The 26554-nt window shown below is 41.1% G+C and overlaps 1 protein-coding gene across 2 annotated transcripts in view; it reads left to right on the top strand.

Annotated features, from left to right (window-relative positions):
* schip1 (schwannomin interacting protein 1) overlaps nt 1-26554 on the top strand; it is a 214385-nt gene that overhangs the window by 145491 nt on the left and 42340 nt on the right. Inside the window, exon 1 of one of the 2 annotated variants that reach the window (XM_005459317.4) lies at nt 25933-26483. The exons of the other annotated variant lie outside the window; for it this stretch is intronic. Coding sequence (XP_005459374.1) covers nt 26475-26483 — 9 coding nt within the window. The 5' untranslated portion in view covers nt 25933-26474. Of the gene's footprint in view, nt 1-25932; nt 26484-26554 lie in introns of those variants that run through there. 2 annotated transcript variants of the gene reach the window in all.

The raw sequence follows: 26554 nt of genomic DNA, 5'->3' as shown, positions 1-26554 counted from the left end.
ATCATTGTCCCTCTCTGCTTCTCACATCCTGTCCCTCACTGACTTTCAGTGGTGCTTCCCTGTTAAAGCACATATGTAACATTCTCTGTTGATCATAGACAGTGAGTACAATTAATTTAGTTAAACCATCACCTGCTAGGATTAATTTGAATTAAAAGATTCAGAAAAGTCAAATTCTATATTGTGCCTATAAAGACACTCCTGCACCTAAGCAGGCTTTCCACACAAAGGTTCCAAAAAGCAACCTTTCCAAGATGGTTGCTCCTTTTCTTTTCCAAGAAGGAGCAAACTGCTTGGAAAATAAAGAAACTAAACCTTCTATATTTGCCAAGAATGTTCCTTCTTGTCATTTCAGTCTGCTGGATGCATTACCCACAAAATACAGAAAACAAAGATTTTCGTAAGCTGAACCGAAGACTTACCCTAATGCATCTCTTTATTATGCTGTAGCTTGTTAACCAATATAATCTTTTTAGACGGCTAAAAGTCCTTATTTGCATTTCAACCCACATGTTTATGGAGCCAAATTTTTCTCTGGTTCAAAATTAATTATATTAAAATACATTTTTTTTATTGTGCCAACTGACCCACTTTTTTAAAGACCTGTGACCTGATCCAGAAAAAAACAGACAATCAGCTTATGAAAGGAAGTAGTTCATACAATATCAACAAAAAGAACCACTACTGAAATTTAACATGGCCAGATTATCATGGAGAGGGGGAGATTCAACATTGTTTACATGCTTCATTCAGTCATTCACGTCGCTTTCCACTGCAAACCAAATAATGGTCCTCCACTCGATGACACGTCGCAGTCTCGCTGCGGTGAAGCCAGCATGTTGAGCTCCAGCTGAGCTCCAGTCAGCCAACAGATGGATTATACTCCGTCACCGTGATGCATGGCATTCATTTACCAGTTTGCTGAATGTATTATGTACTTACTCATTGGCATTCATTGCTTCTAAATGCCTCTCTGTATGATGGCCATTTTAAAAGGCTACAATACTACTGTGGGGTTCTCCACGCCTAGCTGAACCCCTTGTGGGCAGAGGATGGGGCACCATTACTGAGCTGCAATCCCTCATATCCCTCCCTCCATTTTCCACATTAAAAAGAGAATGATTCGGATAAATTAATGAACCCGTACATTTACAAGAAGAAGATAATTTGAACAGGTGCACCTAAAAATCTGATATTGAGTCTCGCTCTTTCATTTACTGCATTTCATCTGTTTTATTTCTGGGCAAGTACCTCCCCAGAAACCTTCAAGGAAAAAAAAACTAACTACTAAGCCACAAAATCCCACAGCACCCAGCTGCTGGGTAGTAGAAAGTTTGTGACCCATGTAGAGAACAGAAGAGAAAGTACGGGAAGAAGCAAGGGAAACAGTTGTGATTCTTTTTATCTCCTCAGCTTTTAGAAGCATATGCTCTGCTTTGAGCTTGGGACAGACACACTAATACACTGGTCTAGATGTGTCAGTGGTATGCAAATTCATATTCATTTAAATATGTGCTGCTCATCGTCAAGTCATGGTGTCCACCCTCTGACACTGCAGCCAGCCCATCTGTTTATTCAATACATATTCATGCAGTATACATCCATCCATTAATAGGTGCTTTCTTAGTGTTGGCCTCTCCTTCTTCCTGGCCTCTTTTTTCTGCACTTGTAATTGTGCAGCCATATTAAAGTTTTTAGAGTCTTAGGAGTTTCATGGGAACACGAAGAGAGATTACTGATATTGTTTAATTTCCCTGGGGTCCAATGTATTCGAAGAACCCAGAAGCGTATGGCCGCCTGCCTGCGTGCTTATGTGGACCAACTTACATTTGTTTGCCTTTACATATGTCTTTGAGTGTTTTTCTTGAAACTTAATGGATGAGGCGATGAATTTTGCCAAGCTGTCTCAGTTTTATGTCTTGGATATTGCTCTCTGTGAGTTTGTGTGCAAACATAAAGTGTTCCGCTTTTTATCCCACATTCGACAAAAGGATGAGGAAATTTCTGGCGACCTCTCTGTGGTTACTGAACCTGCCAGCATGTGCCTTTCAGCCACCTGTGTCTTCTCATATAGCTTGTGTCCCATAGGATTCAGATGATTGATATGTCAGGCAGTTTGCTGGCCACCTCTCCCGTCCTTATGCCACCGAAGTCCCATCCCGGTAGTCCAAGGATGACTGATTTGTCAGGCAATGTCTCCAGACACATTTTTTTTCTTTTTTGCGGGGTCTCATGTGAATCAGTGAGTCAGTTGAACAGACTTTTAGGAGGGATCTTGTCACCTTTCACACTACGGATGATAAATGCTATGTTTTCTCTGTATTTTCTTTCCTTTTCATATCCCCGTTGTCTCCCTTTTTATTGTCTTGATCTTGATCTCTTTCGTGCTCTCTCTAGAGCCATCTCAGTCTCTGAATCTCAAATTAGTTGCTGACTGAAGGCATGCAGAGTTATGGTGTATCTCAGATCTAGTTGCTTGTTCTGCACCTTCTCAAAGAAACTTATCAAAATGCATTAATACACACTGGCTTTTTATACTTCTGTGTGTATTTGTGCATGAGGGGCATAATGTTGTCTTGTGCACTGTGTCGTATGTAAAAATTCAGTATGTACTGGCATAAACATTCCTAAGCTTGTGTAATTTCATGTAAATGAGAAAGAGTTCAGCAGAATGAGTTTTGCCTGTCCACCCTGGCATTGCTAGCGTATCGATGTGCTGGGTTAGTACCAAGACCAGATCTGTCCATCACTTTCCTGATACAGGACTCTGAGGAGGAGGAACCTTTAAGAAAAAGTTGAAAAAGTAAGCTACATACAAAATGAAATGTGGGAGTCGGGGTTGAGATTGAGTAGTTTGAGTTAGCAGTCCAAAGAGATGAGCAGCAGTGTGGAAACTCAAAACTTATCCTTTATAGTTGAAGGCTCTGAAGGTGAAATAGCTTTTCAGAACTATAGGTAAGTAGAGGACTGAAGGTGGGTTACCAAAAGTAACATCTCTCATCTTTAGAGTGTAAGACAGCGATCAGGAAGCAGAGATGGACCTGTTCGTTAGCATGGCACACACATTCTTCAGTTCTTCTTCTTTCTCTTTTCACCCTTCATTTTGACCTCTCATCTGTTGCCACAGTTTGACAACATTGACTTTCATACCACGGCAGCATCCTGCTGATACTGTAACACAGAAGAAATACTTGGTGCTGAATTCTTACAGTGCTGCAGTCAGATAGTTATGCTGCACAGGAGAGTCAAGCTGGAACAACACTAAGACTGAGAATGAGGCTTTGCTGGCAGACAGGGCAAAGGTTGATGACACACAAATACACATCGATGCAGTATATACAGTTTCTCTCTGCCTGTCTGAATATGACCTATTTTTCTTCTTTGCTACTGTTATTATGAAAGTTCTCACTAAAAAATGGTTAATTACTGATAATTATTTCACAGCCTTATCTAGCATGAACGTGGACACACGCACATTTGAACCATGCCTCCGTTACAAACCACATTCGTGTCTTTATTTATGTGCATTATTTTGCATGTCACTTTGTTCAGGCTGAGTTTAACTAGCAGCTGCTCTGTGCATCTTTGCACACACCCCTGACAAATGGCACAGAGCTACCAATAACCACACTACAACAACACAAGTACAGGCCAGTGCAAATATCCTCCAGACAGTGGGTGGTAGCCAGTGGCAGTTTAAGGGAAATTAATGAGCTCTTATAATGAACGCATCAACTAACCTGTGTGCTGTTGCCTATGGGAATATTACAGAAACTCTGACACACACACATACACATAAGCACACGCAGCCCACAGGGAAGACTACATTAACACAAAGAGATGGAGACTGCTCAATCACTATGGTTACACAGATGGGCCCCAGAGAGAGGCCGGCCAGCCTAGAGTCTGGAGGCAAATCACGCATAAACACATGTAATACAGATAAATTGATAGACCGCGTATATTGTCACATGTTTACTGACACAGTCGGTATCTCTGAATGAAAGTGCAGAAAAAGGTGTCTCACTGTGCCTGCCTGCCTGTCCTGTCTGTTTTTGTGTATTTAACTGAGCCTTTAGGCCCTATAGAATATGGCTTATAACAGCACAGCAGACACAAACTCTTTTCTCTTCACACTGTAAAGTTTCATTGTCCCTTTTCTCATCAGGGAATTGTAGTAGAGATAGCATTAAAGTGAACGATATCGCTGGTGTGTGCTCCATATCCACAGGGACAGCCAGAGAATAAATCACTTTGAGGAAAAGGGAAGTGGGGCAAGGGGAAATGGTTTAGGACTTTTGTGTATTCACTCGCATACTGTATTACATCGTGGGGTTAAAGCACATCACAGACTATAACTCCTCTTTTGTCCACACTGTCTTATCTATTTCTCTGTTTTTTCTGTCCTTCCATTCTGCCATCCTTTTCCTCCGTCTGTCCCCAGTTGATCCCTGAGGGGACACGCGTTGTCATCCCTTCCATCTCTGAGGGCTCTGCAGCCTGACAACACAGCAGCCTGTTGTCCCCCAGGGGCCACGAGTGCAAGAGAAATAGAAGAGTTACATATAGGCTTGAGGAGGGAAACGGAAAGAGATCTGGCTGAGGCTGAAGCCAAAATAGAATTCATGAAGAAGCACAATGTGAGCATTCACATGTGTATATGAATGTAAAGTGCACGCATATAACAAAAATCCTGTTTACCCATGGGTAATGCGGTGAGATAAATGTGAGCTAAAGCTATTCAGCATGTGTGAACTATGAGGCTTCCTCAGTGGGTCGCTGCTTCAGACACATGGCTGACTATTCTTAGCATCGAGACAAGACACTGAAATACTACCTACTCTTTACTGGGCTGCAGCTACACCTGTCTGCTCTGGGACTGAGGCAGCCACACACACAAAGAGAGCAAGCCTTGACATATATGCTTATACACTCCTTTTTAGGCCATGTCATTCATTATGAATCATTTTTCTGGTTCTGTTATGTTTATCTATTCCCATCCAATTTGTCAGTGCGGCTATCAGCACCGTTATTTTTCCTCATTTTTATCTTGTCACATGTCCATGCATCTTCTCTGCCACTTTATTCAGTATTTATTCATCATCATTGTTACAGAACTGGGCAATATATCAATATAATTGGTGCTGTAATGAAAATAAAATTCAGTATAGTCTGATTAACATAATGCAGGGATCCTCCAACTGCAAAACTAATCTGAATAAAATGGCTGTTTGGGGTTTTTTTGGGGGGGGGGGAATTAAACAGATGTTTTTGTATGCTATTAGTCCTTTTTTTAAAAAAAAAAATTTTTATTTATTACCTATTTATACTTATTGTCAGGTTAACCTTTCCATTTCTGTGACACATGCCAGCAAAGGTTTAAGAACCACTGGAATAATGTCAGTTTCAGATAAAACAGCTATCAGCCCAGTTATGGCCCATGGTATAGGATGTGTGCACACAAGTGCCAATAGTTAGAGTTATTGGTACATGGGGTCATAATCAAGGATTACCAGCAATGCACCTGGCAAAAATCACCACATCCTAAAACAAAAACAGTAGCATGACAGAAATTTTTTGGGAGGGTTGGTGCTCCACAGTGATTCTGTCACGTCTGTGAGGTTGAGCACAGAGTGATCTGCCAGCTGGTGAGAGCTTTTTTCTGCCGCTTAGCTGTGTACAACTGTGTAAACATGGAAAAGCAAAAGAGGAATGAAGTTTCTTTTAGCTAGGTAGAACTGTAAATTACAGTAACACAAGCCAGCAAGTAACATATACGCACAGCTTCAGTTGCCATCATCTGCTTACATTGCTACCTTGTGCTTCCACGCTGATGTGGAGGCGAGATTGATTGGGGAGCGGTACAATCTGTCATGCCACAAGAAGGAAATATTTTATAACTTTGTAACTGACTAATCTTGGCTAATCTACTCAGAACCTGTATAAGACAAGATGATGACAAATTAAGGTGTTCAAAAGGATGCAGGAAGGGAGAGACTGAGCCCTAGACCATGAAATGTCAATGAAATTCAGCGTCTTGTAGCGAGGATGGGTGAAATAGCCATTAGCATTGCAAAGTGGGCAGGTCCTAAGTTGAAGTTGTGTCAGTTCTACCAGAGCAAGTGAAGCGAGGACTTGTGGACGGCAAATAATACCCATCATTGTTATAGCAGTGGTTTTAAATACATTAGAGGGTTATCTACTCAACAGGAGCCACCAGTGTCCAGTAGCAAGCAGCCTTCAGCTGCAAGTGACAAGCAAATCGCTTTATATGTGCACAGGGCTTTAGTTTGCTTTGACAAGTCAAAATATTCTCCATTAAAATGTCTATCATGTGGTAAATGCAAAAAAAGAGAGCTTAGGAGAGAAGTTCAACCCTGTCAACACTTCACACCGCTGTGCTGTCACCGTGTCAGGTAAGTGTGAATGGCGAAATGTTGTTTTCAGAAAGAAACAAAAGAATAAAAAAGTTCACACCAACAAACGGTAATGGTAAAGAGGTGTGGAAAGAGGAGGTCTGACCCTCCGACAAGCATGTCATTTTATACCTTTAAAAATTTCTGCTAAACAGATTATTATACACATTACATTTCATTTTGCAGTCATTTCCCAGTCTGTCGGTAGTAATTGCTGTGCTTTATTGTCACTGGGTCATTGTATTTGTTAGGGGATAAGGTTATGGTAAACAATATTTGAGTTTCACAGTCTTTTTCTTTATTGTTGTATGGTATATACATTAATTCATATTGCCTACATTCTCGTTATTCTCCTTTACCCTCTGTCATTCAGCTTGTCACCATTCAGCCTTATGTCCCTTTCCTCCATAACTGCATCCCTTCTTATGAAAACCTTATATAGGGCCATATAGTGCCTTTGTGCCAGCTATGTTTCCCTCATATAGCCTTCTCTGCATTCTTATAAAATGTTGTTTGCAGTGAGTAAAAGGCAGGATGGCGGAGATGATGCAGCAGGCCGAGTTAAAGTAAGTCTAGGCGTGATCAGACCTGGGGAGGTGGTGGACTCGTCGTCAGCGTGTGACACGGGGACCGGCTAGTGCTGCCAGACAAAACCAGTCATGTGAAAAACTAATCTACCTATCCATTTGTCTGAGAGCAGCAGAGGTAGACGGAGGTGGTATAATTGTGCTCAGTGTTAGAAGGATTGCCAGCCGCTTTTTGTTTCTCACGGTTATGGAGGCCGGATTTCACAGCCCATTTTTACAGTGCTCAGTTCGCTCTCTAAGCTGTTTTAGATTGCGCAGACATGCTGATAATTGAATGAAAAACAGGTCCTGCGTAGGTAGGTGTGTGTGCATGTGGGGTTTAAAGCCTGGCTGCATTTTATGAGCAATAAGCTGTTGTTTGTGATCCTCTGTGGACGCATAGCAAATGCATGTCTTAGTCAGCAGACTAGTGGCTGTATATTATAAAACTGCGATGGGGTAATTGACTGAAAGGAGGTGAGACAGAAGAATAAGGCTGTAAGATATAGCTGTATTGGGAATAACATATTCATTGACGATGCCATCAAAATTTTGCACATTATATCTTAATCCAAAGTGGATATGAGTTTACACTTTCATGCAATCTGTAGGATGCAAATGTATCGCCCAAGTCAATAAAACGTATGACTGTATAATACCTTTGTATTACATCGGCATGTTTTTCCTTCTTTTTGCCGTTCTGACCAAAGAGCCCAGGTAGTTAAAATGTTAATGAGTTGAATCAGTTTAATAATGTCACCATAGCTAGACTCATCAATCATGGCTTCATATGCGCTGCTATAATGCTGACATGAATGCAGACTCGATGCAGATGAAGTCATTAGGCTATGCCCCCAGCTTTAAAGAGAAAAAAACATTGTCTTTTTATCGTGTTTATACATTTCTTTGTGTGCAGTATAACGTTCATCTATCTTTCCTTCTTATTCCTTTATTACCTTCCTTTCATGCTTCTGTTCCTTGTCAACTTCTACTGCTGCTCTCCTGCTTGTCTCTTTTAAATGTGCATCTTCTCTCCAGGCATTCCCTTCTTAGTTTTGCGCTGTAACTTGCTGCTGTTTCTTCCTTTAATATCTGACAAGGCCCCCTGTGCTGAGTTTTTCGCGTTTTTTTCCCCCACACACAGTACAACACACACACACATACCACATACACACAGACACGCACAAGCAGTTGTGTTGCAGACTCAGTCTTTGTTACTATGACAGTACTGTCATTTCCATCTAGATGTTAGTTTGATGGGTTGAACAAGATGGCAGAGCGTATATCCACCTCTCTGGTCCTCTTTACTGTTACTCTGAGTGACAGTGTGATTATGGATGAGTATGTACCACATGTGTGTGTGCCTGCGCTTGATACTCATGTTCTAAGTACATTAATTTGACATTTTGAGGACCTATGTCCTTTTGAAAATCACCATATTGTAACTTATTGCATTTGAGGGGAAGGAGATGATTTATCTAGGAGTTAAGTTTATTTCATTTATGGTTGTGGGCAGGGTACGTGTAAAAAGAAAGAAAGAAAGAAAGAAAGAAAGAAAAGAACATAAGCCAAATGTAATATCGATTGAAACATGACGATGTGTGTGTGTTCAACTCACTGAAGCATGGACTCTACAAGACCCCTGAAGATGTCCTTTTTTTCCCTTTAAGTCATTTAAGTCTCAGAGAGTCTCAGTCTTATGTCTGATCATAACTATGCTCAGTATATAGTGAAGTGGCCAGTACTGGGTTGCATTCAGAATAGCTTTAATCCTTCATGGCACAGAGTCAACAAGGTGCTGGAAACATTCCTCAGAGATTTTGGTCCATATTGACATGATAGCATCACACAGTTGCTGCAGATTTGCCAGCTGCACATACATGATGCTAATCTCCCATTCCACCACATTCCAGAGGTGCTCTTTTGGATTGAGATCTGGTGACTGTGAAGGCTATTTCAGTACAGTGAACTCACTGTCAAGTTAAGGGAAGCCACTCAGGTAGGATGTTTAAATAATGCTCAGTTGATATTAAAGAGCCCAAAGTGTGCTAAGAAAATGTCCCTCAAATCATTATACCAACATTAGCAGCTTGTAACATTTGCAGGGTGGATCCACGCATTCATGTTTACTCCAAATTCTGACTGTTCCATTCAAATGTTGAAGCAGAAATGGAGACTCATCAGAGCTCATGCAAATTGATGCCTCAGTTTGCTTTTTTAGCTGACAGAAGTGGCATCCGGTGTGGTCTTCTGCTTTTGGAGTCCATCTGCTTTAAGGTTTGATATCTTGTGCATTTAGAGATGCTCTTCTGCATATCTTGGTTGTAACAAGTATGTAACATTCTCCTCTGACCTCTGGCATCAGACTGCTGCTTACTGGACATTTTCTTTTTTGGACCATTCTCTGTAAACCTTAGATGGTTGTGTGGGAAAATCCCAGTAGATCAGCCATTTCTATAAGATTCACACCATTTTGCAGGTCATTTCAACATGCCTGAATACACTGAATTTCTGCCATGTAATTTGCTAATCACATATTTGCATTACCAAGAAGTTGAACAGGTGTACTAAGTGATCACAGACGTTGACTGAACTGTTATTATAAGATTACACCAGTCACTACATTTGTGAATTTGATTACCAGGAGATTCCTGTGTGTCTACCTGAAAACATTAAAGAAAACATGAAGTTAATATTTTATATTTACAGTAGAGGATAATACTTTTAAAAGTGGCATTTCCACGCACTTAACATCGTTACACAGTGACAAAAGATTTATTCATATAATCTACTTTTACGGTATAATATCTTTCCACTATACATGCATAGAAAAGCAAGTACACAGTACACATGGTTTACTTTTTAGGACTAAAAGTTTCCATCGAGCTGAGGTTAGTAGTTTGCACTGTTGTCACATTCTAAGCCTAATTAGTCTGTTGAAAATGTATAATCCCAGTTTCTCAGTGCAGTAAGTTAGTTAGTCACACTCTAATCTTTCCCTGGCTCATCACTAATCCACATAACATACTGCGCATCTGGATTTTCTTTCCTATTACTTCTTTCAGCATTTTGTCCATGTGTGCGATGCTATTTTGTTCATCTTCATCTCTGTTCCCCACATTTTCTTTCTGAGAGGCTGTGCCCAGTTCAGGTTGACATTACACACCCAGGTTTCAGTCCCAGGAGAATGTCTGTACAATTTGTATGATAGACAACTTAGTCTCAACAAGTTGAAGTCAGAAGTATCAGGAGTAACTAACTGATTGATTGAATGTAATCTATGTGCCACATGGGCACTCGGCCAGTCTGTTAGAGCCAAATTTTCTGTCTCAAATACTTTTTCACTCAGTGACATGCAAATAATAATGGTATCCTGCCTCTCTCCATTAAAATGAAACTACCATAAAAATTAGAGACTGTTCATTTCTTTGTAAGTAAGCAAACTAACAAATTCAGCAGAGGATCAAAATAATCATTTCCCCCACTGTATACTTTAATATACTTTTTTAAATTAATGAACTCAGGCCTGAGTTCATTAAAAGCTGTTTATTTAGAGAAACGTGGTCCTCACACATCCACTACAAACATATAGTTTTGTACAATATGATGTATTACTGTAGTTTAAACAGAAAATAAATATTCTCAGTCTTAAATATCTGCAGCAAGTCATTAGCTCTGAAATAATTACTTCCCCCACTGTAAGTGTGCCTGTGTGTGTGCGTGTCCTTAAAATCTATTTACTGTACCATTATTGTGTTTGTGTGTGCAGCTTTGTGAACACTTGTGTGTCCCATGTATCCTATACAGCATACAGCATTTCTAATTAGTATGTGATCGATAGCTGGTTGTTGTGATGCTGTGCATGGGGAGCCGTGTCGGAGCAGGGAAACAGTGACATTTCAGCGGACAGGGATTACTCTGTTGACCTTATTGTTGTGATTAGAATTCAGCCTCGGCTCCCCCCAGAGATGACCTCACCTTGTTCCACACTGCACCGGGATGCTGGAGGTTATTCAAAACTTACTTCTTTCCTCCTTCCTATTCCTCGCTGATGTTGTAAACCTCTGAAACATCCTCTGCTATAAATATATTTCCTTTCAGGGTTTGTTTTTTGAAATAACATCTTTCTGTTTTCTGCTTCTTTTTTCCCTGTTTCTTTACATGTTACTCAATCTAATGTACTCTAATGCTATACTTTCAAGATTATGTGTCATAAGATGTTCCGCTTCTGTTGGATTGTTACTCTTTTTTGTGTGGAATTATGCAGAAGGGCTTGTGTGAGTGTGTGGACCACAATATATACATATATAAAAAAGACTCAAGGATATAAAACTGTCCTTTTGTGACTTTTTATTTCCCTTTTCAACAAATCAATGAGGCATGTTATTTATATACAGTCTATTTTAGTTAACCCTTCTATAATCTCCAAATACAAAGCAAACACAAAGATACCCAAGCAAACTTGCATTACTCTTTTGTGTTGATCTTTTTTTGTTTCCACATAACCTACAAATAAAGACAAAAGGTGAGAAATGAGAAAAGATCAAATCAAAAGAAAAAAAAATGCTTACTTTTACAAAAAAAAGTGTTGAATATTTTGTTTACTCTTCTCGCCTATTTTTTTCCCCTTGTCGCTTGTAGGAATCACAGATCTTTCAGTCTGTGCCGTTCGGTGGAAGCCTTTATAGATGAAAAGAAAAAGTAAAAGTGGAGCATCATGAAGGCATGGTGTTGGATCAAAGCCATTCATGAATATTAGCTAATTATTCACTGACCAAGGCATTGCTGGTGGGTTTTTTCAAATGTGCTTTTTACGTCTTTATAACCACAGACACAATCTCAGCCACTGCCACTGAATTGCAGCAGTCATATCAGAAGCTGAGCAAATAAAACATATTTCTGAAGTTATAGAGTTTATGACGTTAAATAGGAGAAAATGTGTTTTTGTTATGTGGGAGAACTACAAAGTTTCCACTGCTTAAGACTGATGTACAATTTTGTTAAACTACAGTACCTGTTATTCACAAATGCTTTTAAACCCTTGCATAGCGATCTAAGGCCTGCAAGATATTTCCACTCAGGTTATTTGGTGCAATTCCCATAACAACAGGTAGGTTCAGAAAAAGCACAGTTTGATTTTGCAGGTTTGAAACAAATAATGTGGCTAACGGAGAGGATAATCAATGATTACCACGTGCTGAGAGAAATTGGTATTCCACTCTTCCAAAACCATTTGCACTTACTGTATTGATGTGCTTATAAGCAAAGCTGAGAAGCACCCACTTTATTGGCATAAGCTGCTAAAACTTTGTTTGTACTGCAGTTGTTTGTTGGAGCTCACTCAGTGGTATTTCTTAGTACATGACTGCTGAATTGTGGTTACCTGTCTGAGGGTAATAACTGCAGCATGGCAGTTCAAGGTTGCATCATTTTCACTACAGGACCATCGGGTGACTGGCACACATATCTGGGATATGGCCCCGAGTGGCACATGAACTAGGGGGAGGGGGTATAATGGAGCACCAGCAGCAGGTGAAGGTTGCAGAATTGTGGATTTAGTTGCAGCCTTTTGGTTCCGCTAAGGGGAGGAGGCTGCTGGTGGTGGGAGACATGCAAACCTGTCACACCTGTTTGATGTCCGCTCTGCTTATCGGGGGGTTTCCAGCTCAGAGACATAGCTATGAAGCTATGTCACTATGGAGGAGAGGAGAGGAGAGGTGACATGAGGTCATGGCACGCACATATATTGGATCGAGGGAACAGATAATGGTATAATGGTTACAGTAGTGAGAGAGGAGGACAGCTGTGGAGCAATGGCAGTAAAAAATGGAGATGGAGAGGTGGAGGGCTGGATGCCACCAGGGGAGCGTTTCGGGCATAAGAATTCCTCTGTAGCCTCCCACTGCTGCCAGCTTAGTGATAACATGCATGACTACACCTAAGGTGAAAGGAGATGGGAAGATGAGGCGAGAGTCAGGGTGGGAAAAGCGGAGCAAAATTGACAGATTCAAAAGAGCAAAGTGGTCTGAAAGCCTTCCCCATCCTCCCTCCTTCCCTCTCCTGCATCCCTGTCACTTCTCATAGGGGAGCCTGCTAAGGACCTTAGCGTCCATTAAAATTGCAGCATGTTTACATAAAACGAACACAGGCTTGTGCTGTCTTTACCTCCTACCTCATCTCACCCTCCTACATAACACACACGTACAAAAACAGAATTCTTTTTATTTACTGATGTACAGCAAATGCTTTCAAATGTAAATTAACATGCAGTTTAAAGCCTTTATCCACGATCCTTCTGACACTGTACAGACCTGTCTCTCGTAAACTCGCGGTGACCCCCTTTTCTCTAAATTAAAGCAGTCAGAATATGCAGTATTTGCTGCAGATCAGAAGCTCTTCCGCATTGCTTATAATCATTTTCCTTACCTGGAGAGTATTGTGTACAGTGCAGTAAACAGCTGCAAAGTCATGCACATACACAAACACGTGCACATGCACATCGTTCACCTATCAGCTCCTGTATTAACGTCGTATCCTGTTGCGTAGCTTTTGAATGATTCAACACGCTCTATCGCAAGGTCCATTTGCTGTCTGATTCCTTCTGTCAGGGTAGTTTTCTCGATATTCTGCTGATGATGCCCTACTGCTTGCACTCTCTCTGCCAGGGAGCTGTGGGCTTGATGCCCTCATGCCTATTTACCCTCCCAACCTCTTCAGCAGCATCTGATGGTGCATAGAGCATCAGTGATGGCACAGAGAGCCTGGAGGGGAGAGATGAAGAGATGGTGAATGTAGAATACAAAAAAGCAGAAAGAGAAAGGAATGAGGCCATGGAAGAAGAAAAAAAGACATGAGTGCTTCATTGATGAAGGAAGAATGTGACAAATGAAAGGGAGTAGTTTTACGAGGGGGTGCTCATCGTGATAAGGCACTCCTTGTGGTGTATTCTCTGCCAAATGGCTGAGGTGCTGCTTTTGGCAGTGCCTCTGACAGGGCATGCCTCTCTGCTGGAGTGGCGGGCTACCATTATGGCTCTTTCAGTGGTTCAGGTTGGACTAACCCTGCGTACTTAATGACTTTTATGTGGAGAAAATGTTCAAACCTTGAAGTAACTTTTTTCTGCAGGTGCATTTGATGAATCTATTTTAACCACATGAAATAAATTTCATAGCATCACTGGAATCACAAACAGAGGAATTCTGCTCATTGGAAGCAGTCCTATGATTCTCTGCTCCACTAGTTCCCCTGCTGTTAGTTAATAGCAAAACTAAGATGGCCAGAGGTTTGTGGACGTCTGTTCTTTTTTAACCCAATCTCCTCAGATTGGCTTTATTAACAAATGACAGATGTAATTACAGCAACCAAACCACAGTTTTCTGGCAGTTTTCTGGCAATCCATTCACTGATTCTTCCATTATCCGTGCACTGTGGTCGTGGATTAGCTCTAATCATCGCTGTTGTATTATGTAATCCACTTCAAAGAGAAGTCTATTATAATTTAAACTACTATAATCTGATCTCATTTCCTCGCTGTCATCTCAATTACTGTATCATTAGGCTACTTTCTTAAGGCATCTTCTGTGTGTGAGTATTTTGCAATTAAATTATCTGTTAGGTTCTGTTAGATTTTCAGTAGTTACAGGAGTCGTTGTGATGCAAACACGATACTGCTTTTTGTCAGCTGGTCCATTTAGGGGTCACCACAGCAGATCATCTGAATCCATCACACCCTCTGTCACACATACCCTCTCTTTGCAACGTCTACAACCATCTGTCCTTTTCTCTGTTCCTTTCACCTGCATGTCCACCGAAGTCTGCTGCAATCACCACCCTATCCTCCCTGCGGACACTTTAGCATTTCATCCAACTTACTTCAGAATTTTACTTTCTCTTCAGACTGATGGAGCATACGCATCCACCTTATTTAATATGTATACCCCATCCAACATACACACACATACTCTTTTCACCTCCACAATATACTCTTACTCTTACATACTCTTCCTTAAAGATGACCTTTCCTTCATTTCTCTTTCTATCTACACAGTGATAGAATAGTTTGGATCCATCTCCATTGCTCCTGGTGTTGCTTCCCTTCCAAGTGGTCTTCTGCACGTATCAATCATCCTTCACTCCATCATATCAGCCATCATCATGTCCCAACATTTAACCCTTTTTTTTACCATGGGCCTGCTGACGGGCCCATTTCACAAATGCTCTGTAATTGAATCGACAAGCTTTACAGGGATATTTGGTGTGTCGAGGTACTACTCTCTGAACACAGACAGAAGAAATCAGTTCCACCTAGATTTTACCGTGTGCGCTTCATATTACCATTCTTCATAACCATTTTGAGAAAATTCAAATGGTAATTTTACGTTTACAAAATAAGTCCATTAGGCCTGTATAAAGCTTGGTCAATAAAGGGTTAAAGTCCCTACACTCACTTCCACACTCGTGCCTTTCCTCCTCTCTCACTGCTTCATCACATGCCTTAATCACATCACATCCTCTTGCTTCATCTTCAGCCAACAATAGCCTTACCCTAACCCTGCCTAACATTAACCCCCTCTATATCAGTTTGCAATGGCGCCCTGTTGGCCAGCGGCACCTGAGGCAGTTGCTGTTAACCTGAGCTCCAACAGCTCCGGTTTGGAAACCTCATCCTTGATGATCCACATGTTTGTGCCAAAGACATGAAAGAAGTGAAACTGCAGCTGTCAGTTCGATAAGTGACTTGTAGTGCTAAGTGGTTTGATTGGTCAGTAAGACAAGAAAAGTGCTATATAAATGCAATCCATTTACCATAAACGCTGTACAGTAAGTGTGGAGTGATGATATGGACCATTAGCTGTGCAATACTCTCCTTTTTTTGAAAGTCTGTGATCTCCTGTGGGGAGGAAAGGTTATTAAATCAAAAAGGCCTGCTGACTACCGTTTTTAAAAATGTCAAAATACATCCATTCACAGATGCTGAATAATGGACAGCTCAGTATAAGTTTAAACTTTGTGTGTATTTCACAGATGTATTTCAGGGGGGATATTGAATTTTCAAACTTCTGAAACCAAGATTAGATTATAAGAAAAATAATGTGTTAAAGATCCTCAAAAGTACAGTTTAAGGAAGATCTCATAGCATTTATAACATAAAGACAAACTAGGTTACCGTTAACTGTGGTGAAATTTTAGATTAAAGTATTGAAGGGAAATTTGACCCCATTGTCCTTCACGGGCCGAAAACCAATCATTAGAGAGCCATTACATGGATATCTAATGCTGCTTTTGGGGAGAAAGAGCAGGGAAGACGTAAATGAGTTTGTGCACACTAATAGGCTAAGGGTAATCATTTTGATTTGCATGCTTTTAGGAATTTGGAAAAATAATGAGATAAGCTATTAAGTGAAAGAATATACAGAGAAGCAATGTTCCCCAAACAAAAATAATATATTAAACAAAAATCAATTAAATTTTGGCAAGACACGATAAGAGAAAATTAAACCAATCCCCTTTATCAAAGCCAGACGTCATTGCAATTACGAGACTTAGAAGATGGAAATGAAGTCCAGTTAGGACTGTTATTGAAAATGAGTATCGGGATTTGTCGTCCAAATGCCAATGTGCTCCTACAACAAAGAACTTGAAGAAGACTTTTAAGGACACAAACTATTAATATGTAAAAAGTATGAAAGGCATGATGCCCTGCAGCATATGCAATCAGAATAATACTTAACCATCTGAGTCACTGGGAAACACATGGCTGTTCTCTGTAATTACTGTAATAAACAAAGAGGCCCAAGATTGCAGCTTGTCTGTTGAAGAGGCTGATAGTTAAATTAAATGTAAAGACTGCTTGTGGTTTTACCCGATACACAGTATTTAAACACTGATACACCACAACAGTGGATTTCAAATCAAACATTCAAGGTCTGCTTTAAGTGCAGACTTTCAGCTTCATTCTTGGAGTTTAATGAAAAAATTGGAACAGACTGTTGAGGAAATAAAGTTATTTTTATACGTAGCCTCCCATTTTCAGAGGCTCAGAAGTAACTGGACTAGCTAACATATCAGGATTGTTTTTAATGCTTTAATGAAAATCCTTTGCAGTCACTGATTGCCCGAAATCCTGGACTCATGGACATCAAATGCTCTCTCTTCCTGGGAGATGGTTTGTCAGGCCTTTACTGCAGCTACCTTTGGTTGCTGCTTGTTTGTTAGTCTCGGAATTGCCTGTGGGTAACTGAAAAACATCCTCTGTTGAGCTTGGATCAGGTGACAGTCTTGGCCATTGAAGAATATCACATCTTTGCCTTGAGAAACTCTTGGGTTGCTTTTGCACTCTGCTTTGGGTCATTATCCATGTGCACTGTGAAGCACATTTGGTTGAGTCTCACCAGCGAGTGTCGTCCTGTACACTTTACAATTCATCCTGCCTCTTCTATCAGCAATCACCTCATCAGCAGCTATACATGCTCGTGCTATAATGCTGCCCTCACCAGTTTTGACAGATAATGTGGAAGGCTTTGGATCATGAGCTGTTTCTCTCCTTTTCTGCACTTTTCTCTGTCCATCCTTCTGGCACAAGATCATCTTGGTTTCTGTCTGAAGAGTTCTTTGGGAATAATTCTGCTATCACTCACTTTAGCTGTCTTCTGTGGTCTTTCAGGCTTTTTGGTGTTGCTGAGCTGATCAGTGTTTTCCTTCTTTTTAAGAACGATTCTAAATCTGTCTGCTTCAGTTTTTGCTGTCTCTCCAAAAGTTTCTTTTTTTTCAGTGATGGCCTCCATCACTTGCATCAATATGTCTTTGGGCCTCATTTGGAGAGTTCAAAACTTCAAGCTCAACACTTGGCATTAACTCTAGATCTTTTATCTACTTAATTTATCAGTTAATTGCTCATCAGGTAATTATCCGATTACTTTTGAACCTTGAAAAATGATATATGCATAACAAGGACTGCTGAAAGTCTGCACTTTAATCCCGCTTGATTTGCACACCAGTGTGGTGATGTGCAGAGCCCAAACTACAAATATTATATATTTGTCTACAAGTTGCACAAATGTTAAAAACACAATGTTTACCCATTTATTTGAACCTTTAAAGTTTAAAGCTCTGAAGATAATACCAGGTACTGCAGAATAAGTAACATCAGGAACCTGTCAGATGTATTGAGATCCCAAGAGCCACCTGCTGCCACCTCAAGACAGGACAGTATAGCAAGGACGCTGCAGCTGCTGTTGTTCTTCTCCTTTGTAATGTCCTTTGTCTTTTTCATTTCAATCAGTGATTGCAGTTCTGCCAGTTATTGCCTCTGTCAAGTAGCATACAAACAGGACTGGGCCTGTGTCATTGGATCCCCAATTCTGCCTCCCTTTGGTTCTTATATATCTTATAACAGTGATATATACGTTTACTATTAGTGGTGGTATTTTTCTGTTATTTCAAATGAGTCTGGGAGACATCAATAACTAATTTAGACAGTGTACCATTCGTGTATTACTCCAACTTTCTAATTAAGTATAGCTGACCTTAAGAACCCTTTGGCTGGCTATATACATATGCATTCAAAGTGTATAAGCTGAAGATCATCAGTGCTCATTTAAGTGCCAGACTGGTTCTAAAACCTGCAGACTAGTGTGAAATACATGGCCTGTTTTCGACTGGGTGAAAAAGATTCACTGCAAAGAATAGAATAGCCTCCTTTTGTCATATCACCCATCAACCTATTTCCTTTCTTTTTTCCAGCTCGTTCAGTCCTTCCTAGTTTAATTTGCTCCTTAAATCACCTCCCGCTGCCTCTCCTCTCTCTTCCTCTCCAATCTCTGGATGTTTATTCGTTTATGAGAGGAGGTTGGGAACAGCAGGTGCGAGGCCTGCACAAAACACCAGAGAAGTGATTGAATTTGGTGTGGGCAGTAAATTGTGTGGACATATGCGCACTGCACAGCGTGGCGATGGGCACAGGGCAGTGTGGATGCATATCTCTGTCTGGCTGTATTGCTGACAGGGCACAGAAACCACAGAGTAGGGGATGCCAGGCGGCATCAGAGAGCGAGTGAGAGAAAGAGACTGAGGATTGGGACGTGACATAGTTTCAGAGTCTCTGTCTCTGTAATCTGACTCTTAAATTGTCGTGGATGTTTTCTGCCATGTTGCAGAAAGAGAAGAAGAGAGCTGAATGTGTTTTAGGGAAAAGTAAAGAGGAGTGAGAGTATTAAGACCATCATGTAAACCTTCAAGTGTCTTCTGTGGCATTCAGGAAAATGTTCTCCACAGTCCTGAGCCCGACTCTTTCCACGGCCCCACAGGACGCCTCCCCAGGCTGAGCTAATTGATCAGATTACAGACCTTTCCTTCTTTCACTCTAATTAGCATTAGCCCGCCGTCAACTAAATAGGTCTGGAGCAGGTCTCGGTCCTTGACTCTTGCAAGCGATTAAGATCTTTTGCCACAGCGGTGACTATGGTCATAACTTCATTAATGACTTGGATGACTTTTTCCAACTCTGCTGGCTGCAGTCCCCCTGGGGAGGTTACGTCTGAATTTTGCTTCCCTGCAGCATAACGATCTTAGACTAGATTTAGCAGGCTTCTAGTTTTACTTTGTAACTGTTTAGATGTATGCCAACCGTATTGGTTTTGATTAATCATGTTTGTTATCGTGATCATCCTCTCACTGATAACTATGGTGTTAGAAACTATCATTTTCATCAGCACAAGCATGGCTGTAATCATTCTGATTTCTCCAGTGATTATCATTAGAGACATTTTCATCTTCCTCAACATCTACATCTCTGCAATTGTCTTCCTCCTCCCCCTCGGTAACACTATATACTCTTCCTTCCTCACATTTATCACTGTCTGAGTTCCCAGCCAATCTCTCTTTATGGTTATGGCCATATGCACATATTCTGGTCTTTTCTGTAATTGCTAGTTTGGATTTAAAGCTTCTTTATGAATGCTAAGCTGTGCAAAACACTGCCTACCACTGTGAGCAAGCCATTTAGCCTATAAACCGAGCTAGATTAAACAAATTTGGTCTCAGTTTGTCCACACTGCACATGCTACACTGCAGACTGGAACCTGACGTGCTTCCCATTTAAATGAATCTAATATCTGTGAGTGCTTGTATATACGTTGGACAAGATGTTGCTCTCACAATTCATTTCACACTTCGTTAGCAAGTGAAATTGTTGGTTGGATATACAGTATAGGAGGGAAGATCAATATATTACAGTCAGGTATTAGCGCTGCAGTCAGACACGGGCATCGGGGTTCGACAGATTGTGTAAACACCATTTCAGAAACACGATACGAAGTGCTCTGCTATGCCTCACAGCACACATACACACACTTACATATAGTTTCCTGGGAAATAAAGAACACCCAGAATTTCACACACACACAAACACACACAGACTTTTTTTCCTTCAGTCCCCCAGTAATTTGAATGGAGTAAATCATCATTGTGTTTGGGAAGGAGATTGATGGCCAGGCTCAATGGTTTGGCCACCCATTCTATTTAGAACAGCGGGTCAGTCGGCCAGTTACGGATCCGACCTCTATTGTTGCCACCTGACATCTCTATTCATCATCACACAGTCTGCATCCTGCCGCTGCTGTCTCAAGGCACAAACTGCTTTGTGTGGCACTTTGTGTGCATGTTGCAGGAAATGTGGCAAAAAGATGTATGTACTCAGAGGTTTTTGATGTATTAAAATGAATAATGATGTAAATAACTCGCCCTTTAATGACTTGGGGTGTATTAGAACTGCACGGGAGAGTTTAACGCTTCATTGTAATGTAGGATGTATGGAATATGTGCTATTTTATTATCTGCTCCTTTTGTTGCTTGTCTAATACATTTTGTAATTTAGGTTCTGTAAAGACAAAATAACATTATTATATAACTTTTACAATAATTTGATGCTTATATTTTGAATGATCAGATTTAGCGTTTACTGGAGATATTCTTGTCTTGTTGTTTACTTTCGTTGATAGGTTTTTAACTGATTTTCCAGACAATTTAGTCTGTCACCATTTTTATTTATATAGCAGAATGGAACTGTAATTTGAATAGGAGTATGCCTCAAAAGTAACATAACTCACATCAGTGTTTTGTAATTTAATATGTATTTTTTATTACATTTGACACAATGTTTAGGTTTATATTGAAATGTGTGCCCAGTGTTGAATTAAAGTTCATTTTTTGGGGATAAGATGGACGAGAGGAGACAGGAAAGTAGAGAGACGGGGATGAAATACAGGAACTGGTCTGGCATGGATTCAAACCCAAGCTCCTTTAAGCTTAAGGACTGCCCAGTCGTCGTATAACAGCACCTGCTCGTGGAGTTATTTCAGCACTTTTTCAAACATGTTCAAACTTAATAATAAAACATTTTAGGCTTTGCAAGCGTTCTTTCTTTAACTTCAAAACCATTTTAAAAACAATGTGGGCAGTGCCCAGTAGACTTCTGGCGGGTGTGCCCACCAAAGGTCTACTCACCTGCTGGTTAAGGTTTGAGTTAGGCTTGCAGTGTATGTCATTATATGTCTGCCCGTGCCTTCTTAAGTGATTACCTATAATTTAGTGTCTCGAAAACAGTGCGGCATTGTCCAGCTGTTATGATGTTGGGTTAGTGGCAGCTTCCACGAATCCACCCAACATACGAGTGTTGCACATTGTTTCCTTCCTCCTGCAGTTAACAAACAGACTCATCACTGCTGGTGTGACCAAAAAATTGAATTTGAGTGTAATCAGATCTCTAGCAAGTTGAGCTGATTTTATACACTCACTCAAATGACACCAACACTGAAGAACATTTTACTTTGGATGTGTTAATAGACACTCTTAGGGAGCTGCAGCAGTTTGGAAATATTGAAGTCTTAAATATTTACAATTTTTGCTGTGTTCTTGCATGTTTGATTATATTCTCCTACTTAACTTTGCTCATATTTGTTAATTTATTTGTGATGCAGAGTCACTATTCATACAGCTATAGTTATTTATAACACTTCCTGTTTTTTCATTGTTATCATTTTATACTGCCATGCAGTTTCTGTGTAAATGTCACAACTTATTCACTGTGACAGAGAGCAGTGTGTTTTGAAGAGTGGCTGTGCAATGATAATGGCCTTGCTAGATGTGTTTTACTGAAGACTGCTTACCACTTACTTGCTTCAAGTTGCCTTTGTTATCAACAGTTTCCACTAGCAACCTAAGCTGAGCTGCTAATGTTTTTATATAGTTACAGTTTTGAGGAGGAGGTAACAACATAGCCCGAAGTATTGGTAGAAATCTGCATATGTACTCACCGTAGTAAAGAGCACAACTTCTTGACACACAAGCTTTAAGTGGGAAGTGTGGACAGAGTATGCAGTGAAGTATAAAGATTTCATGACAGCCAGGATTGTGTCTTCTTCACCTAAAAAAGACATGACACTGTGAAAGAACTGTGTGTTGAGTGTCTGGCCTCTTTTTGCCCCGTGTTACTCATAACCAGGCAGGACATTTCCCATCTGCAGGTTGTACCACAGTCATGTTTCTGATGTTTCATTTTCTGTCAGCTGGCTCAGTCAGAGTTTTATTTCAGGGTGAACTCCCTTTCTCAGTCCCCGAAAAGAAGGAAGTGAGAGGGAGAAGAGAGAATCCTCCAAGGTCACTTTTGGTGTCTCTCCATTGGAGTCAGTGAGTTCCTGACAAGCCAGAGACAGGTTCAATTTCTCGCTGACTGTCAGGAGCTCCCTGTTTTTTAAATGCCTGTGAGACAGATATAAGCAGAGGAAGATGTTCCCTGACTTTTCAGTATTATCTGAGGGGCATTCTTTTCTCCAGCCTTATCTCTCTGTCAGTAATGGGCCTTCAGTGATTTCTGCCAGATATCTGCTACGGATGGACTGGTAGGCTGGCAGATAGAGCAAAGCTTTCCCAGATACTGTAGATCTAGAATGGGCTGTTTTTCCACATGTTCCTGCCCCTCGGTGATTGGTAAAGCCGGGTGACCGGCAGTTTGACAGGCACCGCACCTCTGCTTCTTAGCAAAGTAGAGGAGGAAAAAACAAGAGTGGGAGGAATGACTGATCTGAGGCGATGGTAGAGTTGCATGGTGAACTATCTTTGACCACCTCCTCAATCAAAAGTACAGAAAAAAAGGCATCTTTTTTTGCCAGGTGTGATGAGGACATGCATCACAGAGCTTTGATGTGACAGATCATGGACGTCTTCATCTGGCCCTCCTGGCTCTGAGCTTGTTGCTGCTTTTATTGTTTTGTGGAACAACTCACTGAAGGGTAGGATGCCATGTCAAAACTGTTTTTAGAGTCTTTGACGCTAAAGAGGAATGGAAACTTCAAAGACAGCAAACTGTGTGTGCCTGCATGAGTGCAAGAGTGACCTAAACAATGCTGCCCTCCTGTTGACAAATTAATGATAAATTAATTGCCTGGTGAGCATATGAACTTACAGTCTTCAAATTCTCTACAGGATAACCCCCCCCAAAGCAGTTTATCCGCCTTACAGGCTCTGAGTTAACTCTACAACTCTTCATTTTACTTGACTATGACCGATTAATGTTTGGGGAATTAGGGAGGAAATGCAGAGGGGTGGAGTGGAAGGGCTGATAAGAGAGTTGAAAGCAGCAGTGGGGAATGGAGTGGTACCAATAGGCAGGACTCCTGCTGTCTCCTCTTTAGGGAGATCCCTACTAGTGCTGTCCCTACTGCAGTGTAAGGACAGGCTCAGCCAGGGGTCTTTGAAGTACTGCTCTCTTATTATATGGATGAACTCCTTTGTGCTACTATTATATATGCAACGCACCATATCTGAAGACAGCTCCCATCCTTCAAAAAAAACTACAAATCTCTGCAGAGCCCAGCCGGCCGTGCAGAAAGGGTAAAGCTGTGAGGGACTGAGAGATTCTCGACATCATCGCTGTAGTGCTTTTATATTTTCAAATGTTTGGCTTACCACTCGAGAGACACAGAACCGGCCTCTAATCAAAACACTCATTATAAAAAAGCTTTGGACTGCATTTTACTCCTGCGGTGGATGAGATTGGGTTATCATTGACATTTAGCTTGATCTCGATCTCGTGCTATGTAAATTACCAGCTGCTGCAAGAAGAAACAGAATGCAACATGGAGATATCATGCCAAGTTGGTGTTAACCCCTCTTCAGCTCTGACACTGCAGCTGACATCTGTGTGTGTGTGTGTGTGTGTGTGTGTGTGTGTGTGTGTGTGTGCGAGACAACTCATTTGACTGGTTTAGTGATTTCATCCAATCAAAGCCGTCCCTACGAAGGAAAAAAATAAATCAATTAAAATAAAATCAACATTAATACAGATTAATACATGCCGAAAAAGAAGTGAGCATCTGCTGCAATCACAGTGGAAAGTTGTCTTACACCCATCTGACTGATGTCGTTAATTATATGATTTAGTGCAATTTAGAGTTGCAAGTAACAATTATTTTCATTACTGATGATTTTTTTTCTTGAAAATGTGATTGCCCATGAAAATAGAGCTGTCACTGATTTTTTTTCTTTGTCTATCCAACAGCCCAAAACACATTCAAATGCCTTAATTCTTCACGGCATAGATTCAACAAGGTGCTGGAAACATTCTTCTGAGATTTTGGTCCATGTTGACATGACAACTTCACACAGTTGCTGCAAATGTATTGGCTCTACATCCATGATGTGAATCTCCCATTCCACCACATCCTAAAGGTGCTCCTCCGGACTGAGATCCGGTGACTGTGGAGACCATTTGAGTGCAGTGAACTTGATTTCATGTCCAAGAAACCAGTTTAAGATGGCACGTTATCCTGCTGGTACTTAGGAGCCCAAGATGTGCCAAGGAAACATTCCCCGCACCATTTCATCACCATTAGTAGCCCGAACCGCTGATACAAAGCGGGATGGATCAATGCTTCCATGTTGTTTAAGCCAAATTCTGACCTAACCATCTACATGGTGCAGTGCAGAGTCTCATCAGACCAGGCAACATTTCTGCTGTCCAATTTTGTTGAGCCGATATGAATCAAAGCCTCAGTTATGAGTTGGACTCGGTGTGGTCTTCTGCTGCCCATCTGCTTCAAAGTTGCACATGTGTGTTCGGGGATGCTCTCCTGCATACCTTGCTTGTAATGAATGGTTGAGTTACTGTTGCCTTCCTATCTCATCTTCTCTGACCTCTGACCCCAACAAAAGAACTGCCATTCACTGAATATTTTCTCTTGTTTGGAAAAGCTGTATAGATGTGAGCATACCCGAGGATTCCAGTAGTGCAGCATAGCCATATGCAATCAAGTGTTTGGTAGTCAACTTCCTCTTTTGTGCTGTAGCTGAATAAGTATTTATTTTTACAGTAAAGGTGCTGTTATTACAGTGTGTTTTGATTTTGCTTATACCTTTAATGGCCTTTTAAACACGTTTTGCGTGGCTATCTGGCTGTGGGGCTACGCAGACACAGTGTAAATCACCTGAATACTCCCCTGTGTGGCATGATCTCAACACAAACTGAATGTTATAACCTTCATGAGGCTGGATTTATTGCCGGGCTGTTGCATTGGATTGCACTAGGTGTACCAATAAAATGGTAATTCAGTGTAAGATGAAAATGACAGTCTTTGCTGTAAATGTTTGAAGCCAAATAGAAGATGTAACAACAGGGTGTGGGGGGTGTTCTTGATATCCTTGAGTTTTATAAGGGCTCTAAAACAAGTCTGAAACTATTCTATATTCACAACACCAGACGTATGTTTAATAATTCACCTAGATAGTTTCCTCTCTTTTTTATATCTCTCCATCTCGCTCACTCTCTTTCTTTCGACCATTTGCAAGGTCAGTGGGTGCAGAAGGTTGGGCTTTAGTTGTGTTTTTCCGTCGTCACTCCTCAGAGTGGCAGGCTGCGACAGACTTAAATAGGGAGGGAGAGAGAGAGAGTCTCCACAAATATAAGATCTCTGCCTGTCGGGGAGCAGCGGCATGCTTGTAGTGCTCTTAGTTTTTAAGTCTTGTTTCTGAGTAATAACTGAGCAATAAACGCCGCCCGGTTGTGTGGAATTTCTATAACGTGCGCAAACCCACAGTGTAAGGGGACGCACTTTTACTCAGAGGCTATTTATTTCCCGGCTGACGTGGGAGCGAGAGAGCGCTGGCTAAACTGTCGGCTGGGCATCTCTGCGCGCCGGGAAGAAGAGGAGAGAAAGCAGCGTTGACCTGCTGGGATTTAAAGACATCCGCGTTATTGTTTGTATTTTCTGTGAGGTCTCAGACTCCGGCTCTCTCCTCTGTGGGCAGACTACACACTCAGTTGCGATGACTGTACTGAATTATCCACCGGCTGTCTGTAATTTCTCCAGCGAAACCAGCCCCACCGACACCCACCCTTAGAATAAAGCTGCTGTAAAGCGAGTCAGCACCGTCGCCGTTGTCTAACAGCTGGGATTTTACACTTTACCATGTCTTGAGACGTGGAAGGGAAGCTGCAAAGATGATGACAGTGAGTATGGATTCGTTTAAATGGCAGTGATGTTGCATCAAGGCTACTTTTAGCTCACCTCCCGGCGTCGG

The sequence above is a fragment of the Oreochromis niloticus genome, linkage group LG14 (genome assembly GCF_001858045.2).
Source record: "Oreochromis niloticus isolate F11D_XX linkage group LG14, O_niloticus_UMD_NMBU, whole genome shotgun sequence".
In the NCBI taxonomy this organism is placed as follows: Eukaryota; Metazoa; Chordata; class Actinopteri; order Cichliformes; family Cichlidae; genus Oreochromis; species Oreochromis niloticus.
Note: the sequence above shows the minus strand (reverse complement) of the source record. Positions and strands in the feature narration are given on the sequence as shown.